The sequence below is a fragment of the Drosophila suzukii genome, chromosome 2L (genome assembly GCF_043229965.1).
Source record: "Drosophila suzukii chromosome 2L, CBGP_Dsuzu_IsoJpt1.0, whole genome shotgun sequence".
NCBI classification, from domain to species: domain Eukaryota; kingdom Metazoa; phylum Arthropoda; class Insecta; order Diptera; family Drosophilidae; genus Drosophila; species Drosophila suzukii.
Genome location: NC_092080.1, coordinates 2,147,133 through 2,165,932, shown reverse-complemented (window position 1 = coordinate 2,165,932; position 18,800 = coordinate 2,147,133). Strand labels below are relative to the sequence as shown.

Genomic DNA, 18,800 nt, shown 5'->3' with positions numbered 1-18,800 from the left:
ACTCTTCATGAAAAAATCAAATAAAATAAAATGAGAGCAATTTCCGTTCCAATTTCAGCTTGGCATTGGACTACTGGGAAAGTTAAAGCAACGCGGCACTGAAAGACCGAAACCCCAACCAGGCAACTGCCAGAATCACGCTTAAGCTAACGATTTATGTGAGATTCTTTAAGCGAAATCCAAGTCAATTAGTTTCCTAATTCGTTTTACGAAAAGGAATTTATCGATTTTATCTGCAGACGTGCAGAAAGTAGTTAAGACCAGTTTTCTCCGGACCTACTTTCTCCGCATACGATTCTCTATGTGTGTGTGGCTGTGCACTAGTGTTGATAATGATGCCGGGTGTTTGTGTGTGTGTTTTATGCTTTCTCTGTGGGAGCGTAAGCAATAAACCAGCCGCATTGTTCATACGCCACGTGGAGCATTGCAGTAAAAAAATGGAGGACCAACAAAGAGAACTCTGGGTAATTAAATTAGATTTGCAAACATGTGACTAAATAATTTAAAGTGATTTTTAAGAAATACAAAATCATTATGGTTTTTATTTGATATACTTAATTGTATTAAGGCGCTTCTTTTTAAGGGTTTGTTAAAAATCTGATCATTTTTGTAAAATGTATCTTAAGTGGGAAGTATGTAAGTCAACACTTGGCAATATCTCATTTATCCTTTACTTACAGCATCGTTTTAATTCCATTCCAAAAAGCTGGAACTCAGACCTCGAAATAAATCAAAAATATATAAATCATTTAAAATTAAAAACTTGAGTTAATTCCGCATTTGTTTACATTTTCCAGCACTTTCCGCGGCGCCCTTTTAACCCGAAGCGCAATCGCGAATTTCTTGGCCTTCCGCGGCAGGAAGCGTGGTTCTTGTAGTGGCTCAGGACGACGTGGTAAAAGTGTTCCGCAGTCTTAAAGAATTTTTAATTGCTTTAAAAACAAGTTGAATGCTGTTTTATTTATTTTGGCGGAGCGAAAGGCGATGGGCTGGGCGGAAGGCCTGGGGGCAAGACGATGCCATAGACAAATTCCATTAAACTTTTGGCTCCTAAACTGTGTCAAAGTTTTGGCCGGGGAGTAGGCTTCCCTGGTCCGCTGGCTCAGGATAATTCACTGGAGGACTGGAGGACCGGGGGACGAGGGCGACTCGGAAGCTCTCTGGGTAAAAGTTTTAGCGCAAAGTAAACTCAACTCTGAATGAAATGAAAATGCCACAGAGGCAGTCCAATAGGGTATAAAAAGCGGGGGACTGCTGCTGCTGGTGCTGCTGTTCTTGGTGAGCAATCAATTTCTGTTGACGTTGACAACAAGGCAAAAGTCCGGCTAAAGTTAAGGCCAAAAAGAGTGGGTCCGGGGCGGAGGGGCAGATGAGATGAGACGCGACCGAAGAGGCAACAAATCAAAGTCGATGCCGATGCCGATGCCGATGGCTCTTAAGACGCCTGTCGAATTGTTCTGGACGTCACGCCCCTCGGCCACCACCGCCCACTTTCATCCCTGCTGCAATATCTCAATCTTAAGTCTACTGCGGTTGAAGTGTATTTAAAAGTTTGATTAGTTTTTAATGTTTGTAGGGCAAGTTTTCCATCATCATCTCTTTTTGTATTTTTCGTAATTTCTATAAAGTTGATTCGATTTGCGGCTGGTACTTTATGTATCTGCACCTATCTATATGGGCATGTGCCGCCCATCCAGCCATAAACGCACTAATCACAAGCATATTGCATAAAATAGCAATTTCATTTGTCTAGACACATTGTTGGCTTCCCATTTAAAATTGTATGAATAAAATTATGCAAATGGTTGGCGTTTTAAAATACTTCCTAAAATTATTGTGCAGCTTTTGAACTGTGTACCTATTATTCAAATACAAAGAACGATAATTCAATATAAAAATACGTCATGCCGAAGGATTTAAATTTCTACATAATTTTATTATTTTGTCATGAAAAATAGTTTATTAAATATTAAGACTTTTATAAAATTAAAAACAACATCAACCCAAAAAAATATAAAATGTTAGCAATATGTTTAAATATAATAAATGCATTACCATAACTTTAAAAACAAAATCTGGATTTTATCAAATTTTTTGGCTGTAATTGAAATATTTTTAATCATGCGACTCCAGAACACGAAAATCGTGTGCCTTCCATCTGCCACCTTTCAGCAGTTGAATTATAATATATATACTATAAGGAGACGTTCAGATGCAGTCATAAATTATGAATTATGAATGTCAAGGTGGCTTCGTACGTGTGTGGCCCGAGGACTTCGCCCTTTCCGTTCAGTTCCGTTCTTTTCGGGCCTCTCGTCCCTCGGGTCCAATAATGTTAAGAGGGCCCCGGCCCCGGCCCTCAGGGGGCGGAACCCCGGGCCAAGTTAATAGAAACACTTTCGGTGCGCTGAAGTTATAAACATTTATGGCAGCTACTTAAAAATGTCAAGCGAAAAAATTATGATAATGATACGTGACATTTGAAAGCAATAACAATTTAGTTAGCACGCACTTTTTGATTACTCTTCTTTTTCATCGCCCTCTTCCTTTTTTGGCATCGACCTTCCACTCTGCTTTGGGTTCCCTTTATAATTTATGAGTTTTGTCCACATAAAATGGAACCATTTCTTTAAAAATTGTATGGGTGTGGTAAAATGAAATGCTTCCGCATTTACGGTGTTTAAGTAGGGGGTCAGGTACTTTACAAAAATAATTCCTACATGAGTACGAGTACATGCATTTGGGATGGTAAAAGGTATTTTAATTTACACATCCTTTTTTGAATATGATAAAGTACCATATAGACGTCCAGAGACTTTAATATATGCCTTAAAAATTAAATCTTACACTGAAAAAAAGGAATAGGAATATTTTAGGATACAAATGACTAAAAATCGACTGTAGGCAATGTGTTGACTTCAATTTAAGTTTTTCCTAGAACATGAGGGCATATCTACTTAATACAATCTCATTACAAATTTCGTTTTAGAAGATCTTGGAGGTAGAGCGAATAGAATTTAACAGACATGACCTTTTTCGGTATAATTGGTCAAACCTAGATTTTATAAAAATAACTACACTTTTATAACATTTTCCACTGGTTTACCCGGCTAAGCTCCTTTTGCGCAATCCCTGCTTTTTACTTTAACAACTGCTGGGTGTGGGGGTGTGTTAATTTTTCACCAATTGTCATGGTTACGAAATTAACCAAAAATGCAGAGGGAACTGGGCTAGGATCCGGGCGCAGATCCTCCGAGGAAAGCCGTATCCAGTACCCAGCAGCCAGCCACCAGCAACTGCAACCAGCAGTGTGGCAGTGGCAACAACATGAACAGCAAAGCACACATCCTGTGTGTCAACTGAATAATTCGTTGCATGCACAAAAGGCATGCACTCACATCCGGTTTCCTGTCATTCTTTTTGCTTTCTGCTTGCCAGAGACAGAAAGGACCGGCCCACAGTACTAGTGGGTAGTGGGAACGGGCTATAACCGGGTGGAGTGGAGTGGCCAAGCCTGCAATTTATGTCTATGTGTTTGCTGTTGTTGTCTTTATGGCGTGTTCGGTATTTGTTGCAACTTTTGTTTTGAATTCCTGCGGCCTTGTCACACGGCTCCATGAGCTCGCAGTTAAATTTATGTTGCATCCCACCCACATACAGGGCCAACTCTTAACGAACAATGAGCGGGGCTGAAAAAAGTGTTGAATGCATCAGGGGGCATCCAGGGGGCGGCTCGGGTCATAGGTCTTCCTGGGACTGGGACTGGGAACTGGTTACTGGAATGGCGACGCGACGCCCGCTTTTGTAAAGCAGCGTATAATCCACTGATTGCTCCCAAGGTTCAGCTTTCAACAATGAAGGACGCAGCACATACACCGAGCGAAAACGGGGGGCGAAAAGGTGAAAGATGGGGCAGTGGCCATGCGGAGGCGAAGAGTGATGACGGGACAGGTTGCCTCGGCTATAGCTGTCGGGTCAACGGATGTGCTGCACTTCGCTGTTGCAGGCCGAGATGTGTTACCAGATGGGGTACATCGGCTGTTCCATGAGATTAAGGATTAATTTCTTAATTTAGAGCATAGTATTTAAGGCCGGAAGCTAGTCTATTATGACACTATCTGGATTTCTCACTAACTGACTAGATTTAGTTTATCAATTCGTGGCAACCTAAAGAAAAGCTTGCTCTAGAGCTTTAAAACTTGTTATGAACCTTGACTTTAAAATAATATACAATCAGTTAATCAAAAACCAAGCAAGAGTCATTGGGCCTTATCGAAATGTTATTATTTTAGAAATTTACTAGTAAATGCTCTAGGTAAATAAGGTTTAACAAATTATTATTCTAATAAAAAATTGTTTTCTTTTTTGACTTTTGTAATGATACATTGAGATACTTAATAGATAACATAAAAAGCAAAACAGCATTCTTAAGTAATCCATTCCTTCAAATTTTAATTCCTGTGTTTAGGTGAGCTGATCAAAGATATCATATCCTTTCATTTTTAACTTAATGTATAGCCTCTTAAACAGCTTAATACGATTTAATACATTTGATAGTTTTTTTATTAACTTTTTTTTATATATTTATTTTTAATTTAACATATTTAAACAACGTTGTTAATGCTTAAAATTATAAATCCCCGGGTGAGGGTATTTCGATTGTGCAAGAACTGTGTGTCCTTGGACCAACATCCTGCAATTCTTGGTGTCCTTTGTGTGTCCGCTGAATGACATCGCACCTGGCCTGGTCGGGGCTTGAACTTTCCATACCCAAAGTCCCCATCTGGAGTCCCCAACCAGTATTAATTTTGCATATGAATACGATCACCATGGACCACTGGATGTGTCCTTGTTGTCAGAATTGCGCATTGCCGCTGCTGCTGCTACTTTTCCCAGCATTGCCATTCTGAAGTTACTTTTCCTCGCACTCGCTTCATGTTTATTGCAGGCAATAAATTAAAAAAAAATGTATCTAAACCCATCACACGTACCCATCCTGGCGTTACAAGCACTTTAAGCTGTTGAAATTGTGGCATTTGGGGGCAGAGCTCGAATTTCCCATCGATTTCGTTTGAAGCCTTAGCCTGGGCCAATTAGCTGCCGCAGTCGCCTCATTAGCAACACGAGATGGAAAACGGGGGACTTCCTGAAATTTGGCAGCTGTTGAACATGAATCCCAAAAATCCAAAAACTGGAAATGGAAGGAACAAAGGTTTTTGTTTTCCACGTGACTGCCTTTTTGATGATGAAATCAATGTACTGAATAGTAATAAAAATGGAGCGATTCTAAAGATTAATTAACACAAAAAAATTCATATTATAGGTAACTTTTTTATCAGAAATCTAAAAATTTGTATATATTTTACTAAAAAGTACAGAGACAAGACTCACTTTAATTAATTCTCTGAAAGTATGCAATGTTTTTAGGAATATCTAAACCTAAACAGTCGATGTTTCTGCTGCTGATTTCCATTTTCAATTTCTTGCGGTGGCTTCATTAGGCAGCCCCCAAGTAAATCAAGTAGGTTTGCAGTCGTAGCAGAATAGCTGAAAAATTAAAATGATATATACTATGTGCGCACATCCGAACCGAACCAAGTATTTTTCTTCCACACACGCAACTGCTCACCTGAAAAAGGGGTAAAATAAAGCTGCCAACTCGGCAGTTGTTGTTGCCCTGCATTGCATTTAAGTAAAATGAATTGCTTGCAATTTATTTTTGTTGCTTATCATATAAATTGCACTCGCTCGCCTGCAAGTCATTATTTGGCACATTTGCGCTCAATGACTGCACATTGTTTCTACATCGCAGCCCTCCACTCGTAGTCCCCGGCCACAGTGTTAAATAGGAGTGACGAACCGGAAGTTTCCAGATACAACAACTGCTGACCCAATGGGGCTGGGGGCTGGCTGGCAAAAATAGTCCTGGACGGTTGGTCTTTTGCACTTGACTGCATCTTTAACCTCCTGCAGAAGTGAAATTCGAAGACACCTGAAAATGCCACTTACGCATTTCCAGTTCCTTTATTTACCCTCCACTTGGGCACTCCACCCAACACCCACTCAAATAAATTTCCGGTTGTTTTACCACATTTTTGATTTACACAGTGCACTGTGGGCCAGAAAGTTCATTTTTTGGCCAAAAATCTGTAATTTCTTTCCTGGGATAGTTAGAAGGATGCAGTTTTTTGCATTTATCTCTTAAAAGATTGAACTTTTCAACGAACTAAAAGTAAAATTTATTGGAATTTTATATGGTATAGATAATCCAAACCAAAATCGGAAAATTTTACATACTTTTCGGTTTTTTATTTTTAAAAAAATAACTAGAAGACGCACTCAATCCATTTTCATACACGATTAAGTATGAGAGAAAACAAATTAAAAAAAATTAACACCACTATAAAATATGATGTCGTTTGAGATTTATGAACCGTTAAAAATTGCTACTTTCGGAGGCTCCCAATGAACGTTTCTTTAATAATCGACCTAACAAAATTTTCTATTTTTTTCTTCTTGCTATCTGTTTAGATTCTTATAATCAAATTATTAGAAAAAAATTGTTTGAAAAATATTGTTTTTTAATTCGTTTAATGTTAATTTGACATTTTCTGAAGTCATCACAAAAGTATGCTATTTATTTATTTATTTATTAATTTGAGATCATAGTAAAGTTTAAAAAACTAATACTAACATAGGGGGTAGTGCTAGCTACGGGGCCTTCGACTACGTATTTATGTAAGCTACATTTATATTTTTATAATATATTTTAGTTCTTCTCCGAAGAAAGTACAAGAAATGCAGCATACCTTTGGGCATACATAAGTCCTCCCTTAAGCGCTGTGCCAGGCATTTCATCTCTGAGCTGTAATTTCCTGTTTAATAGTTTCCGCATGGAAACTATACAGATTTCGAAAGTGACATGAACGGTTAGCGTAACTTTCTGTACCAATCACATGAAATTCCACATAAATGATCAACGTGGCGCTCACAACATTTGTCAACAAAGAAAACGAAACGGATTAGATTCGCTTGCCTTTAGGCTCAGCTCGCAAGCGGTATTGAAATAGAAACTGACAGTCTGCCAATTCTAGTGATCATGATCCTTCTGTCAAATGTTGTGGGCGCCACGTTGACCGTTTATGTGGCATTTCAAGTGATTGGTAAAGAAACCGAGAGTTGAACGGACGAATAGATGGATTTTAGAGATTGTAAGCCTTTAATATTCTTCTTCTGACAATTCTAGGGAGTTTTGGTCCTCTGAGTCTGAATCGGAAAAGTCTGAGTCGCTTATGTATAAATCTTCATTTGGGTTTAACATACACAATGCTTCTTTTGGAAAGTGCTGTTCTCGTTCCTTGCAATTTTTTAAACGTAATGAAGAAATAACAGGGTCGGAACAGTCCATTGATCTATAAAAAAGGTCTGACATCGTTGATATGCGATCACACTTTCTCGTATGGTTTATCCGATCATTTTTGTAAAATTTGTTTTTAGCCTCAGAGGCTTCTTCGCCCAACATACCTACCGGTAAAATACTCGTTCGAATTATATCTGCTCCATGAACCAATATTTTATGTAAAGTAGCGGTCATTGGGTACCACGGATATGCATCTATATACAGAAGAGCAGTTTGTAAAGCATATTTTTAAAATTTTTGATCATTTATGTCATGTTTTGAGTTAATAACTATTAAAATAATTTTTAGATTTTAGAGGTTAGGCAGACTAAAATCAAATTTTGGCGCGCAAAACGTACATTAAAACCTGACGGAAAAAAATACGGCATACTTTTAGGCATTCTTAGTAAAGCTCATCAAAATGGTTCGACTTCAAATTAAGCCATCAACTAAAACTAAAATTACTGAAAACTAAGGCAAAACCGCATCGAGTCGGCGATGAGCGATTTTAGTAAATTAATTAAAGAATTTATTTTTGATGTAATGACTTCATTCGGGGATGGCACTCAAAAGCACTCGAAAAGCAAAGTACTCATTTGCTAAAAAAAGCAGTAAAAATCAACGAAAAAGTTTCTTTTAGGAAACAAGTAAGTCAGAAGAGCTATTTATAATTTTTTACTTGTTGAAAATAATGACTTCTAAAAGTTCTGTGAAGAAGTCGAACAGCTACATCAGCATCTTTGACTTCTAGATTTTTTTTCATTTCCATCAATATTTGATGAATTTTTAACTTTAAAAACACGGTAAAAAAAAACTACTTGCCCGAATTCTTTGAAACTTTGGCATAAATTAGTTTAATGTATAATAAAAAGGACTCCGTACTCGGTCTTGTCATTTTCTTAAAAAAAAAAAACGTATTTTTGGCCAAAAATCGGATCGGCTGGCCCAGTGTGCAGTGTGGAGTATTTTGGGGAAATGCATTCTTACGAAATAAAAACAAAGCCTTTTTTGTATGGTTACTAATAAAGAAGGATTCTCAAACATTATTTTAAAACATTTAAACTTAGAAACATGTAGTTCTATAAAAAGTGTAATAAATTCATCAAACACATTTGTTATTTTGTATTAAATGTTTGCCATATAAAATAAAAATCAAATTACATAAGTGAGTGAGTAAAGAAGTACGTAAATTCAAAAGGGAACTTGGCCCATAGGCAATATCTGCAATTGAAGGTGGCAATAAAAACATTGGGCAAGAAAAAACCAATAGCACACAAAAAATTAATATTAAAATCAGTTACACTTTTTGGAACGCAAACCTATTTACTTTAAATATGAAATATGAAATTCAAGTTATTACAAGCCCACAAATAAATTATATTGTAAACAGATTTTTAATTAGTAAACATTACAAATATTTCGAATATAAATCAGTGCAAATACATTAATCAGCAGTGAGCTGGATTTAATTTCATGTTGCACAATAGGATCCCAATCTATTGGTTACCCGACGAATTGGTATATAAGCAAGCAGATTCCAAGCAACATTTTACTTGTCTACAATGGACTTCAAGAGCTGCGTAAGTTCGCTCAGGAATACATTCAGCTGAGCTGATAATCGCGACCCGAGCCAGACCCCGATTCTGATTAATAATACTTCTTTGCAGCTGATTTTCCTATCGCTATTGTTTGCCGGTGTTGCGGCGCGTGCAACCACGCCCCCTTCGCCGCCGCCCTGCACGCCCTGGTGCGCCGGACAGCCCCCACCGCCCCCCGGAGCAGTAAACTAATTCGTCTGGCCAATCCCATTCTGTCATCATAATAATATAAACATTTGAAAGATCACAATATACAATGCCTAAAATTCTTAAGCTGAATGATTATATTATGTTCAAATGTCCAATATGGCATTTACTTTTTTTGGATTAATAAATACTGTTTTAAGCAATCGTATCAGGGACATCTTCAACCCAAAAAAAACAAGATTGATTTAAATGCACACTTTATACATAGCAACATACATTGTTTATACTAATTTTCCGATCATATCAGTGATAAAATTTCTTTATTTATTTCATAAATACATGCTATTATTATAATTTATATAGTTTTTAGATTGAATGCTAAATAATTGCTCATTGGATGAGCGTTTGTTATGATCCTACGATTATTTTTTTTTTGTTTCGTTTGGAAATTCCCCAGGTAATTTAAAATTGTTCATACTTCTAGATACTCCTCCACCGTTTGGAGTAGTAACACTAGTTGTGCAATTTTTGTTACCATCGAAGAAATGTGTGCAACGTATGTGAGTGCACTTATATTTCCCTGTATTCCAAACACAAGAATATCTGTAAGAGGTTGCACTTCCCATGACTCCTGCTCCTTTTGGAGTTGTAACACTCGTTGTGCAGTTGTGTTTTCCTTCAAGTGAATGTGTGCAAAGCAGATAAGTGCATCTATGTTGTCCTGTATTCCAATTACAGAAATATCGCCAAGCGGATCCAGGGTTGGCCTCAGCAAAAACCCATGCCATAAAGATGACTAGAACAAGCTGGAGTTAGTAGAAGGTCAAAAATGTAAATTATTTATATTTGACTTTTAAGTCCTCTCACCGTAAACTGCATTATGCCAATGAAATGAGATCTTTGTTCCGAACTTTGCCTTATATAGAGTTAATGGTATAGGGCTGGCATGCAACATTAAATACCCTTACACAATAGTGTTGTAGTTTTTATAAACGACCATATTTTTTTCAATATTTATTTTTTAAATAAAGATATGCGGATAATTAAAACTCGATAGTCGAAGTGATAGTTTTCGTACTTGTATTATTTTTACACACATTTACGAGTGGAATGTAAAAAGAACAGTACTCATCTTTTTATATTTCCTGTTGTCAGTTTTCTTTAGAAATGTTACATACTTTTTCTAGTAAATGTTTTTAATAAGAATTTGCTGATAAGAGATTTTTTTTTGTTAACCTTGCCAACCATGATAGCAGTAGCTTCTTTAGAAGTGAAATAATAATTCATTGATATGTCTTTTAGTTTATAAACAGAAGAAAAAATGTGACAGGTTTTTAGTATAATAATTACTAATGTAAGCCAATCATAATAATAATTAGTTAAATCTTCCAGGGAAATCATAATGAGAAATTTCGCTTTTTTCGGTTGGTCTGCCAGTTGTATTACCATTTCCTAAGTTTGGGCTTAGTGCATTATTTTCCATGTGCAATTGATCGGTATTTGTTGAGCCATCGCTTGAGGAACATTCTTGCCTACCGTTGAACGAAGTGCAACGTAGATAAGTGCAAGTTTTAATTCCGTTGTGAGTTCTACATAGGGTCTTATATAAATGACCACGGATTCCTGGCCTGTCCACTCTGTAGTTGGAACTACTTCCCCAGCTGGCTGAGCCGTGGTTTTCAGAACTGGGTCCGCCGATCCCTGGGCTCGGCATATATCCAACATTTCCAATCGATCCGCCAGATGTCGGAACTTCGCTTATGGTGCACTCTTTTCGGCCATCAAAAGAATGTTTGCAACTTTCCTTGGTGCATTTAAATTTTCCCGCTTTCCAATCACAAGAAGTACGGTATGAGTTGGCCATGGCCCATTTCCATTGATATTGCCCATGAGCCTCACCAAGGTAAACGAACACCAATGTTGTTAACAAAAACTTTAAAAAGAAAAGAAAACATATTTAATAATTATTTTCATTATTTTATATAGCTTTGGTGTACTACCCACCAGTGAGTTCATTTTGTTATGAATATAAAATGTCATCTGCACATTGGCTTTATATAGAATGCAATGGTGCAAGTGTGCTGCTTCTTTTAAATACCCTTACAATGTATTATTATTCGAGCAGGAACGAAGAAAATTGTGAAATAGTAATTATTAATTTAAAGAACAATTTGTATAACCAAAGTTTAAGCCTATTGTTTTTATTTTGTGTACATTTTATTTTTAAGGGCAGGTATGTTAATATTCTTATAACTCAAATGTGTTGAAAATAACTTTATAATAAGTATGCTTCTGGGAACTTTAAATAAAAACTCAAACCAAGCTCGATTCTTATCGAAATATGCATTTAACTAGCAAAGAAGTCCAAATGTAAAGACAAAATTAACTTTCGATCTGCCGATTAGCTTTGATTACATTTTATTGTTTTGGCTTTAATCAAAACTGGGAATGTTGTCAGGGCCGTCAATATAACTGCCATATGAAGATGCTTATCCGCCGTTCTCTATGTTTCCTCCGTTATCATAAACGCCACTAGCATTACCTTGAAGTCCCTGACTTTGGGCGGAATTCCAGTAGTAATTGTTTCTAACAGGCTGGATCGGATTTATAGTTGACGACAGTATTCTTCCACCACTATTTGTGCTATGGTCGTAAATGGGTGAGTAACCTACGAGCATATTACTACCGTAGTTGGGTCTGATGCTTCCAGAACCTTGGATTCCATTGCTTTGAGCAGAAGCACCCGTATAATATCTGTTTCCAGGCGCATCCATATTATTTATAGCACTGCCTGTCGTTGTTCCTACTTCAATACCATTAATTCCATTTCTTGGTAATCCATAACTTTGAATCGAAGCACTAATGGCACTTGGTACGCAAGTTATTACTCCATTGGAAGCCGAGCAAGGAACACAATGTCTCTTTCCATCTATGTTTGAACAGAACAACCGAGAAGTGAACTCATAGCTCTCGGATTTTTGGGCCGTTGACAAACAAAATGCCAACAGAGCTACTAAAACCCGACCCTGTAAAAAAAATTTGGAATACCCATTTATTAAAGATTTATTTTTTGTTTTTTCTCCTTTTGACTGCTCACCAATAATTTCATTTTGTTAATAATGAGAGCTATCTTCTTCACACTTGTCTTATAAGGCATTTTAATGAGTATGCTCTGACAATTTTTAAATACTCTTCTTTTTTAAAATGATAATCATAATTTTGTCAATAATAATTCAAATGGGAGAAATACAATGAAACATATACTTCAGAAAGAAAAGGTGACGATTTTTATTTTAACTCGCGTGAATAAACCGATAAAAACGAAAGATGATAAGTGCTTACATTTTTTCGCGATCCAATTCTAAACAAAACTAACTTTATAACCACATGTATTAAATAAGTCTTCGCAATCTTTAAAAATTATTATGCTCGAATAAAAGAAGAGTAAACAATCTTATCTTGTACTTTTCTTGGAAATCGTTTACTTGATTGTTATAAAATTTAAGTACAGCGTTGTCTCAAGCTTTTAAATTGTGAAATATGTTGCCGAATAGGAAAACATTTGCGAACATAATAAATAAAGACTGTTCTTTTTTCTAACATCAGCTTTCAAATAATTTTTGTAGTATTGTATTTAAAGTTAAATTATGTCCAAATACCAATTACTCAGAGCTGCCGTTCAGCTTAATTTTTAAGAGTCCCAATGTAAAACTTTAAAAGTTAAATATAATCGCGGTTGTTCTTTTTGAAAAAGACAATAGCAAATAAATTATATTGCAAAGATTAAGGTTAGAATGTCTTTTAAAATTTTAATTTTCGATGCCTTTTTTTAAGTCTATCTGTTCAGGAACGTCCATGACCACCTCGACCTCCTTGTTGTCCACGTCCGCCTTGACCGAATCCTTGACCCTGTCCTCCTTGACCGAATGCTTGCTGGCCCTATCCTCCTTGACCGAATCCTTGCTGGCCCTGTCCTCCTTGTTGTCCACGTCCTCCCTGACCGAATCCTTGCTGACCCTGTCCTCCGTGCTGACCACGTCCTGCTGCAAGAGCCACAGCGATCAGGGCGAAGAAAAGGACAATCTATAACAAAAGCAGAAATGAAGAAATGTTACTTCTTGGCCCCAATAATATTCTTAAGGACCTTAAAGAACTTACGAAGAATTTCATTTTGGTAGATTCATTCTGTTCACGGTTTAAAGTGTTATAACCAATTCAACGTCGATCTGCTGGTCGTATATGACGATTCTTTGCAGCTTCCGCCACCAAAACAAAATATTTTAATTTTTGTTTTGATGTTTACTCGCATGCAATGAGACGACATAATTTGACCAAACACTGACTTAGCCTTGTGCCATAAAGAAAGATACCTTGAGCGTGATCTTCCACTTAATTCGGAGCTGATTAGGTAACTCCCGATTAAAAGGTTTGTGATTTTTACTTGCTATAGTTTAATAAATGCACAGAATTTTTCTTAGTGTCAGCTTTGCTGATTTTACAGTATTCTTTTGGGCTGAATTAGTTTTCAGGCACACAGAACGCTTCACTAATAATTCATACAATACAAATCTTTTAGAGAACACTTATTTACTTGTAAATAACAATGGCAGCCCAAAAATATATTTTTTTCTTTCATCTCAGTGAAGAATAAACGCAAAAAAACTAACAATTCTTCTCATCGAAATACAGAAGTTCACATTATAGGATACCATTGAGTTTTTTTAATACATAACCAAAATAGTATATCTTTCAGGAATTCCTCAAATCTATGATTTCGTATTTACTTTTGCCGGGTTTTTGGTCACCAGGGTCTCTCACACCAAGTTTGCTGCTCCCATCGATGGAAACGTCTGCAGATGAGTCGATGACTCCGTCCCGGTTCTGAAAGTTAGCTATACTTATGCAGCCGGGAATCATCAAGGCGCCTTTACTTCCTGGAACTGGTAGGACACCTCCAGCGCCGGGAATCAATATGGTACCTCCCCTTACTGAAACCAGTGTAGAGCATTCACTGTTGGGAGCGGAATTTGGTAAAAAATTTTGGGAGCCAGTAATGGTTGGGACATTTTCGGAGTAGCTGGGAATAGGTATGGGAGTTGGTAATCCCTTTCCGACATAGGCAATGGGTAGAGCTTTTCCTGTTGGGGTGACAGTGAGCGGATGACCTCTCATGGGAATGGAAGGCGTTAGGGAATAAGTCCCGCTCCTTAATGCTCTCTGTCCTCTGTGACCAATCCATTGGCCCTTGATCCAAGAAGAGTCTGCCAAAACATAAGCTATGATTACCTGAAATTTTAAATTCAATGCCTTTACATTTTGCTTGTGAAAAATTCTGGCTCTGCAATCGCAGAGTATTGCTCCCAACTCACCAGTAATCTCATTTTGAGTGATGCTTTGACTCTTGGAACAAAGCGGTCTTACGAAGAATATTGATAGGGCAGTTCTATAATCGAAAAAGAGTCTGAAAAACAGCAATCGCACCCATTAGTTTACAGATACTGGAAACAAAAAATGTTCAAAATAAAATACAGTAGTACATTATTTCGTTTTTGTACAAAGAGGACGAGTAGAATAAGTCGGTCTTATATATTTATATATATCAAACAAAGACTGGTAAAAAAAAGTAACGAAATAATAACATACTAATATGTAGTGAAAAATAAGGTATTTCATATATTTACAATTTTACCCGTCGCTTTAAGATAAGAAGTGTAAGGATAAAATATTATTTTGCTTAAAATTCCATGTAGAGTAAACCAAAAATGGTTTTATACTAAACTAAACCTTCTTATTTGCCAAATGTACTATATTAAAAGATATTTTCGTTACATTTTTTATATAATGTTACTTCATTTTTAATGCTGAAAATTCTTAGTTCGACTCCCACCAACCGAGTTTATTATTTAAAATGATGAGGCCTTCAAGTCAATGATTTCGTACTTGCTGCCAATATTTCCGGTGGTCTGTCCGCGGCCGGCACTATCGGAATTTTCACCACCGCTATTTCCATTGCTGGGACTTTCACTAACAGTATCCGGTTTTCCGATTCCTAGGGATCCACCGAAAGGATGGTGGCCAGCTGGATATCCAGCACCGGGATTTTGCCCACCAGAGTAACCAGGAGGAAGTCTATCCGGATGGTTCCAATGTCCGGGATTTCGCCAAGGACCGGGGTTGTTGTGGCTCCAGCCTCGAGGATTTTGCCAAGGGCCGGGATGGTTCCAATCTCCAGGACTTCGCCAGGGACCGGGATTGTTCCAGCCTCCTGGTCCCTGCCAGCTTCCCGCATGTTGCCAGGATCCCGGGCGGTTCCAATGTACCGGACGTGGCCAGCCCCCTAAGTGGTTTGGCCTGCCGCTTGATCCATGAAAAACTCCTTCTTCGTAGGACCCACCACCGCTTCCTTCGTATAACTCATTATGGGAACTTCGAGCTAGCGAAACCGCCAAGTAAACTATGAATATTTGCTATTATAAAAATATTTTTATTAATATTGAAAAAGTATTGTATGCGGAAAAGCTGTGTTTTCTTACTAGCACTTTCATTCTGCTTGATCTTCAAAATGCGCATTGCAATACGCAAACCCGCTGTATTTATACACACATTTTTCATATATGTATCAGCCGATAATGGAATTTCGTTGAATGTGTAATGTATTGCATTATCAGATCAGAGTCTTATATATTTGAATTTCATCTTTTGAGATTGTTTTACAGATCTAACAAGATATAATTTAATTTGGGAGTTCCATATTGCATTTATATTGCTTCGAAATGGTACTTTAAGATCCTTAAAAAAAATTAAAGGTGGAAAACCAAAGAAAAAGTGTAACACTTGCCTAATTAAATGTTTTAAAATTAAAAACTCGTTTTTTAAGGGTTTTGTATTTTTAGTGTTTGTTTATTGAATTCGTTTTTTAGTAACGTCCGCCGTGTCCTTGCTGGCCGTGTCCTCCCGGGCCAAATCCTTGCTGGCCGTGTCCTCCCTGTCCAAATCCTTGCTGGCCGTGTCCTCCCTGTCCAAATCCTTGCTGGCCGTGTCCTTCCTGTCCAAATCCTTGCTGGCCATGTCCTCCCTGGCCAAATCCTTGCTGGCCGTGTCCGCCCTGGCCAAATCCTTGCTGGCCGTGTCCTTCCTGTCCAAATCCTTGCTGGCCATGTCCTCCCTGGCCAAATCCTTGCTGTCCGTGTCCTCCCTGGCCATAGCCAGCGAAGACGACAGCGATCAAAGCGAAGAAGACAATCTACAAGGAGAGAAGAGGAAGACAATCTTTAGGTTCTTGTTCCACCAAAATCCTTTTAAAGACTTTGAAAAACTTACGAAGAATTTCATTTTGGTTGATTGATTGTTTACAACGTCGAAAGCGTTCTAACTGACTAATAGTCGGCGATCAGGTCTTTTATAGCGACCGGTGGTCTGTTTGCAGCGTCCGTCACCAAAACAAAGTAATAAATTCAATTTTTGTTTTTATTTTTTTAATATTTCCACGTGAAATCTATATACCCCAAGCTGAATTTACTTTTCGTTGCTAGATTAATTGTCTGAGATGAGATGACAAAATTCTAGCACAGCTTTGACAGAGCTGATTGGTGATCAGGGATGAAGACCCTTAGCCTGATCTTTCTTTTTCTTAATTTGTTTTGATTATTTCAAAACTGATTAGCTAAGCGCCGAGTAAAAGCTTTGTGATTTACATTGAAATTTCCCAAAGAATACATTTTGGCGAAGACTTATTTGGTAATTTAAAAGCATCGTTTTAGGCGGAATTATAAAGGATGTAAAAAATTGTTTACCTTGACACTCTGACAACCGTTCATTAATTCTAATAAATATAAATATTTCTTCAGCATTACAGAAATATTTACAACACTGACAGCGATTATATTAATAATAAACTAGAACGGAAGTCTTAATACCCGTGCTAATTTTATGAATTAAAATATGACTTAAGCAAGATTAACTTAAAATATTAGCATTTAACAACAATACATAGGCATATATCTTAAAAAAACATCAAACTTGTATCCTATTCACCCTATGGCTAGCATGGTAGCTATATATTATAGCCGCCCGACAGCTTAAAAGCAGCTCAACTTTGCTAGTTTCATCCGATCTCTTAAAAACGCTAGCCTTTATTCTGATCTATATAGACGGTCTTGGTTATATTGTCTCGTCTAGTTACGCTGATCAAGATTATAAAGTAAGAAACGTCGCTACAAGCTTCTGACCACTCTCTGCAAGGGTATACAAATAAAACCATAAAAAACCATTGTTCTTTTTTAATGACTTTTTTATTTATGATAAATATGAATTAAATTCATTCAAACAAATATATCCCTTACAAATCGATAAGAATTATGTAAGAATAATCTATAACTGAGATGAAGTTAAGAAAAAGGGAGCCCGGCCTCAACGCTATCAGTGAGTGTATTTGATTCGTTTCTATTTATTTAAAAATTGTATTCTTTATATTTTGAGAGCACATAAACTTTGGCACGTTTTCAATGCGTGGAAACGCAAGCAGTTTTAAAGCAAACCTCGATAAAGTGCTCTTCTAAGTAGCACCTAAATATTTCTTATGTTCTATTGAGGCTTGAAACCAGACCCCGCTGGTTTTTGAAGGGTTGTTTGCTTGAGCTTGGATTTCTTATCAGGGCTCAAACATGGGAACCCCAGACGCATGGAAATTTTTTGGGTCAAATTTAATGGCATGTACTGGGTCTGTCTGGACATTCAAAAATCTGGATTCGTGACGACACAGATGAGATTGCGGGAGAGTATAAAAGGGCATAGGCGGCCGATAATGTCATTCATACCAGCTAGATTAGCCAAAGCATCAGCAACATGAAATTCTTGGTGAGCTCTTGATGGTATTTTCTTTAAGGAATATGAAGAGGACTAAATTCGTATTCCCTTTGTCACAGATCCTTTTCATTGCCCTCTTCGCCCTGGCGGCTGCAGCGCCTCAGTGGGGCGGACAACAGCAGCAGCAGCAGGATGGTTTTGGAGGTGGATTCGGTGGCGGATTCGGAGGCCAACAACAGCAGCAACAGGAAAACTTTGGAGGTGGATTCGGTGGCGGTTTCGGAGATCAGCAACAACAACAGCAGGGTGGATTCGGAGGCGGATTCGGAGGCCAACAACAGCAGCAACAGGAAGGCTTTGGAGGATTCGGTGGCGGATTCGGGGATCAGCAGCAGCAACAGCAGGGCTGGTAAACAGCTGATTACTATGCAAGAAACACAAAAACGCCTAGAACTGAAATTACCAATAAAATTATGAGACTTTGATTACAAAATGCTTAAAGGAATGAATTCCAAATGGAAAAAATCTTCAAAATCACCACAAGGAAAATGTTCTTTCTACAGTCTGGCTTATTTGCCGTACATTTTTATGCGTCCACACTAAGGATGAATTTTCAAGTCTTTTGAAAAGTCTGATACAGAGTTCACATGCATTTCAAGTCCTCTTACATAAAAATTTGTAAAGAACTTACAAGCAGCCATATTTGTTGTTATATGTGGAGGAGGGACCTATCGTTCAAAAACCCTAACGTTCTATATAAAATATTATATAAAAATTAAAGGTTTATTAAATGATTGGTTAATGTACCAATCCTTTAGATATGTATTATATATTACTTATTGTTATTCCGA

The 18,800-nt window shown here is 37.4% G+C and overlaps 5 protein-coding genes and 2 long non-coding RNA genes across 8 annotated transcripts in view; 2 read left to right on the top strand and 5 right to left on the bottom strand.

Moving 5' to 3' along the window:
- LOC108012551 (heterogeneous nuclear ribonucleoprotein A1) overlaps window positions 1–18,442 on the top strand; it is a 128,138-nt gene extending 109,696 nt beyond the window's left edge. Inside the window, exons 2-3 of the mRNA XM_017077966.4 lie at window positions 17,973–18,000; window positions 18,069–18,442. Of these exons, the coding sequence (XP_016933455.2) occupies window positions 17,989–18,000; window positions 18,069–18,362 (306 nt within the window). The 5' untranslated portion in view covers window positions 17,973–17,988 and the 3' untranslated portion in view covers window positions 18,363–18,442. The remainder of the gene's footprint in view (window positions 1–17,972; window positions 18,001–18,068) is intronic.
- On the top strand, window positions 8,930–9,185 carry LOC139352592 (uncharacterized). Its single transcript, XR_011603816.1, has 2 exons — window positions 8,930–8,979; window positions 9,067–9,185. It is a non-coding gene; the product is annotated as an uncharacterized lncRNA (long non-coding RNA).
- On the bottom strand, window positions 9,530–10,023 carry LOC118876819 (uncharacterized). Its single transcript, XM_070996192.1, has 2 exons — window positions 10,012–10,023; window positions 9,530–9,950 (listed from the first exon to the last, which is right to left on the bottom strand). Exons 1-2 carry the CDS (start codon window positions 10,021–10,023, stop codon window positions 9,567–9,569), a joined length of 396 nt encoding a protein of 131 aa, XP_070852293.1. The 3' UTR covers window positions 9,530–9,566.
- On the bottom strand, window positions 10,476–12,179 carry LOC139352866 (uncharacterized). The gene is made up of 2 exons (XR_011603937.1): window positions 11,149–12,179; window positions 10,476–11,077 (listed from the first exon to the last, which is right to left on the bottom strand). It is a non-coding gene; the product is annotated as an uncharacterized lncRNA (long non-coding RNA).
- Window positions 13,670–14,643, bottom strand: LOC118879753 (uncharacterized). The gene is made up of 2 exons (XM_036822687.3): window positions 14,514–14,643; window positions 13,670–14,430 (listed from the first exon to the last, which is right to left on the bottom strand). Exons 1-2 carry the CDS (start codon window positions 14,523–14,525, stop codon window positions 13,894–13,896), a joined length of 549 nt encoding a protein of 182 aa, XP_036678582.2. The 5' UTR covers window positions 14,526–14,643; the 3' UTR covers window positions 13,670–13,893.
- Window positions 14,793–15,802, bottom strand: LOC108010447 (uncharacterized). The gene is made up of 2 exons (XM_017075311.4): window positions 15,678–15,802; window positions 14,793–15,611 (listed from the first exon to the last, which is right to left on the bottom strand). The coding sequence occupies exons 1-2, from the start codon at window positions 15,687–15,689 to the stop codon at window positions 15,048–15,050; spliced, it is 576 nt and encodes a 191-aa protein (XP_016930800.2). The 5' UTR covers window positions 15,690–15,802; the 3' UTR covers window positions 14,793–15,047.
- LOC108009999 (antifungal protein) overlaps window positions 15,794–18,800 on the bottom strand; it is a 97,273-nt gene continuing 94,266 nt past the window's right edge. Inside the window, exons 2-3 of one of the 2 annotated variants that reach the window (XM_070999575.1) lie at window positions 16,465–16,491; window positions 15,794–16,387 (exon numbers count right to left, since the gene is read on the bottom strand). In XM_070999575.1, the coding sequence (XP_070855676.1) occupies window positions 16,061–16,387; window positions 16,465–16,476 (339 nt within the window). In that variant the 5' untranslated portion in view covers window positions 16,477–16,491 and the 3' untranslated portion in view covers window positions 15,794–16,060. Of the gene's footprint in view, window positions 16,388–16,464; window positions 16,498–18,800 lie in introns of those variants that run through there. The other variant, XM_017074789.4, reaches the window with a different exon arrangement.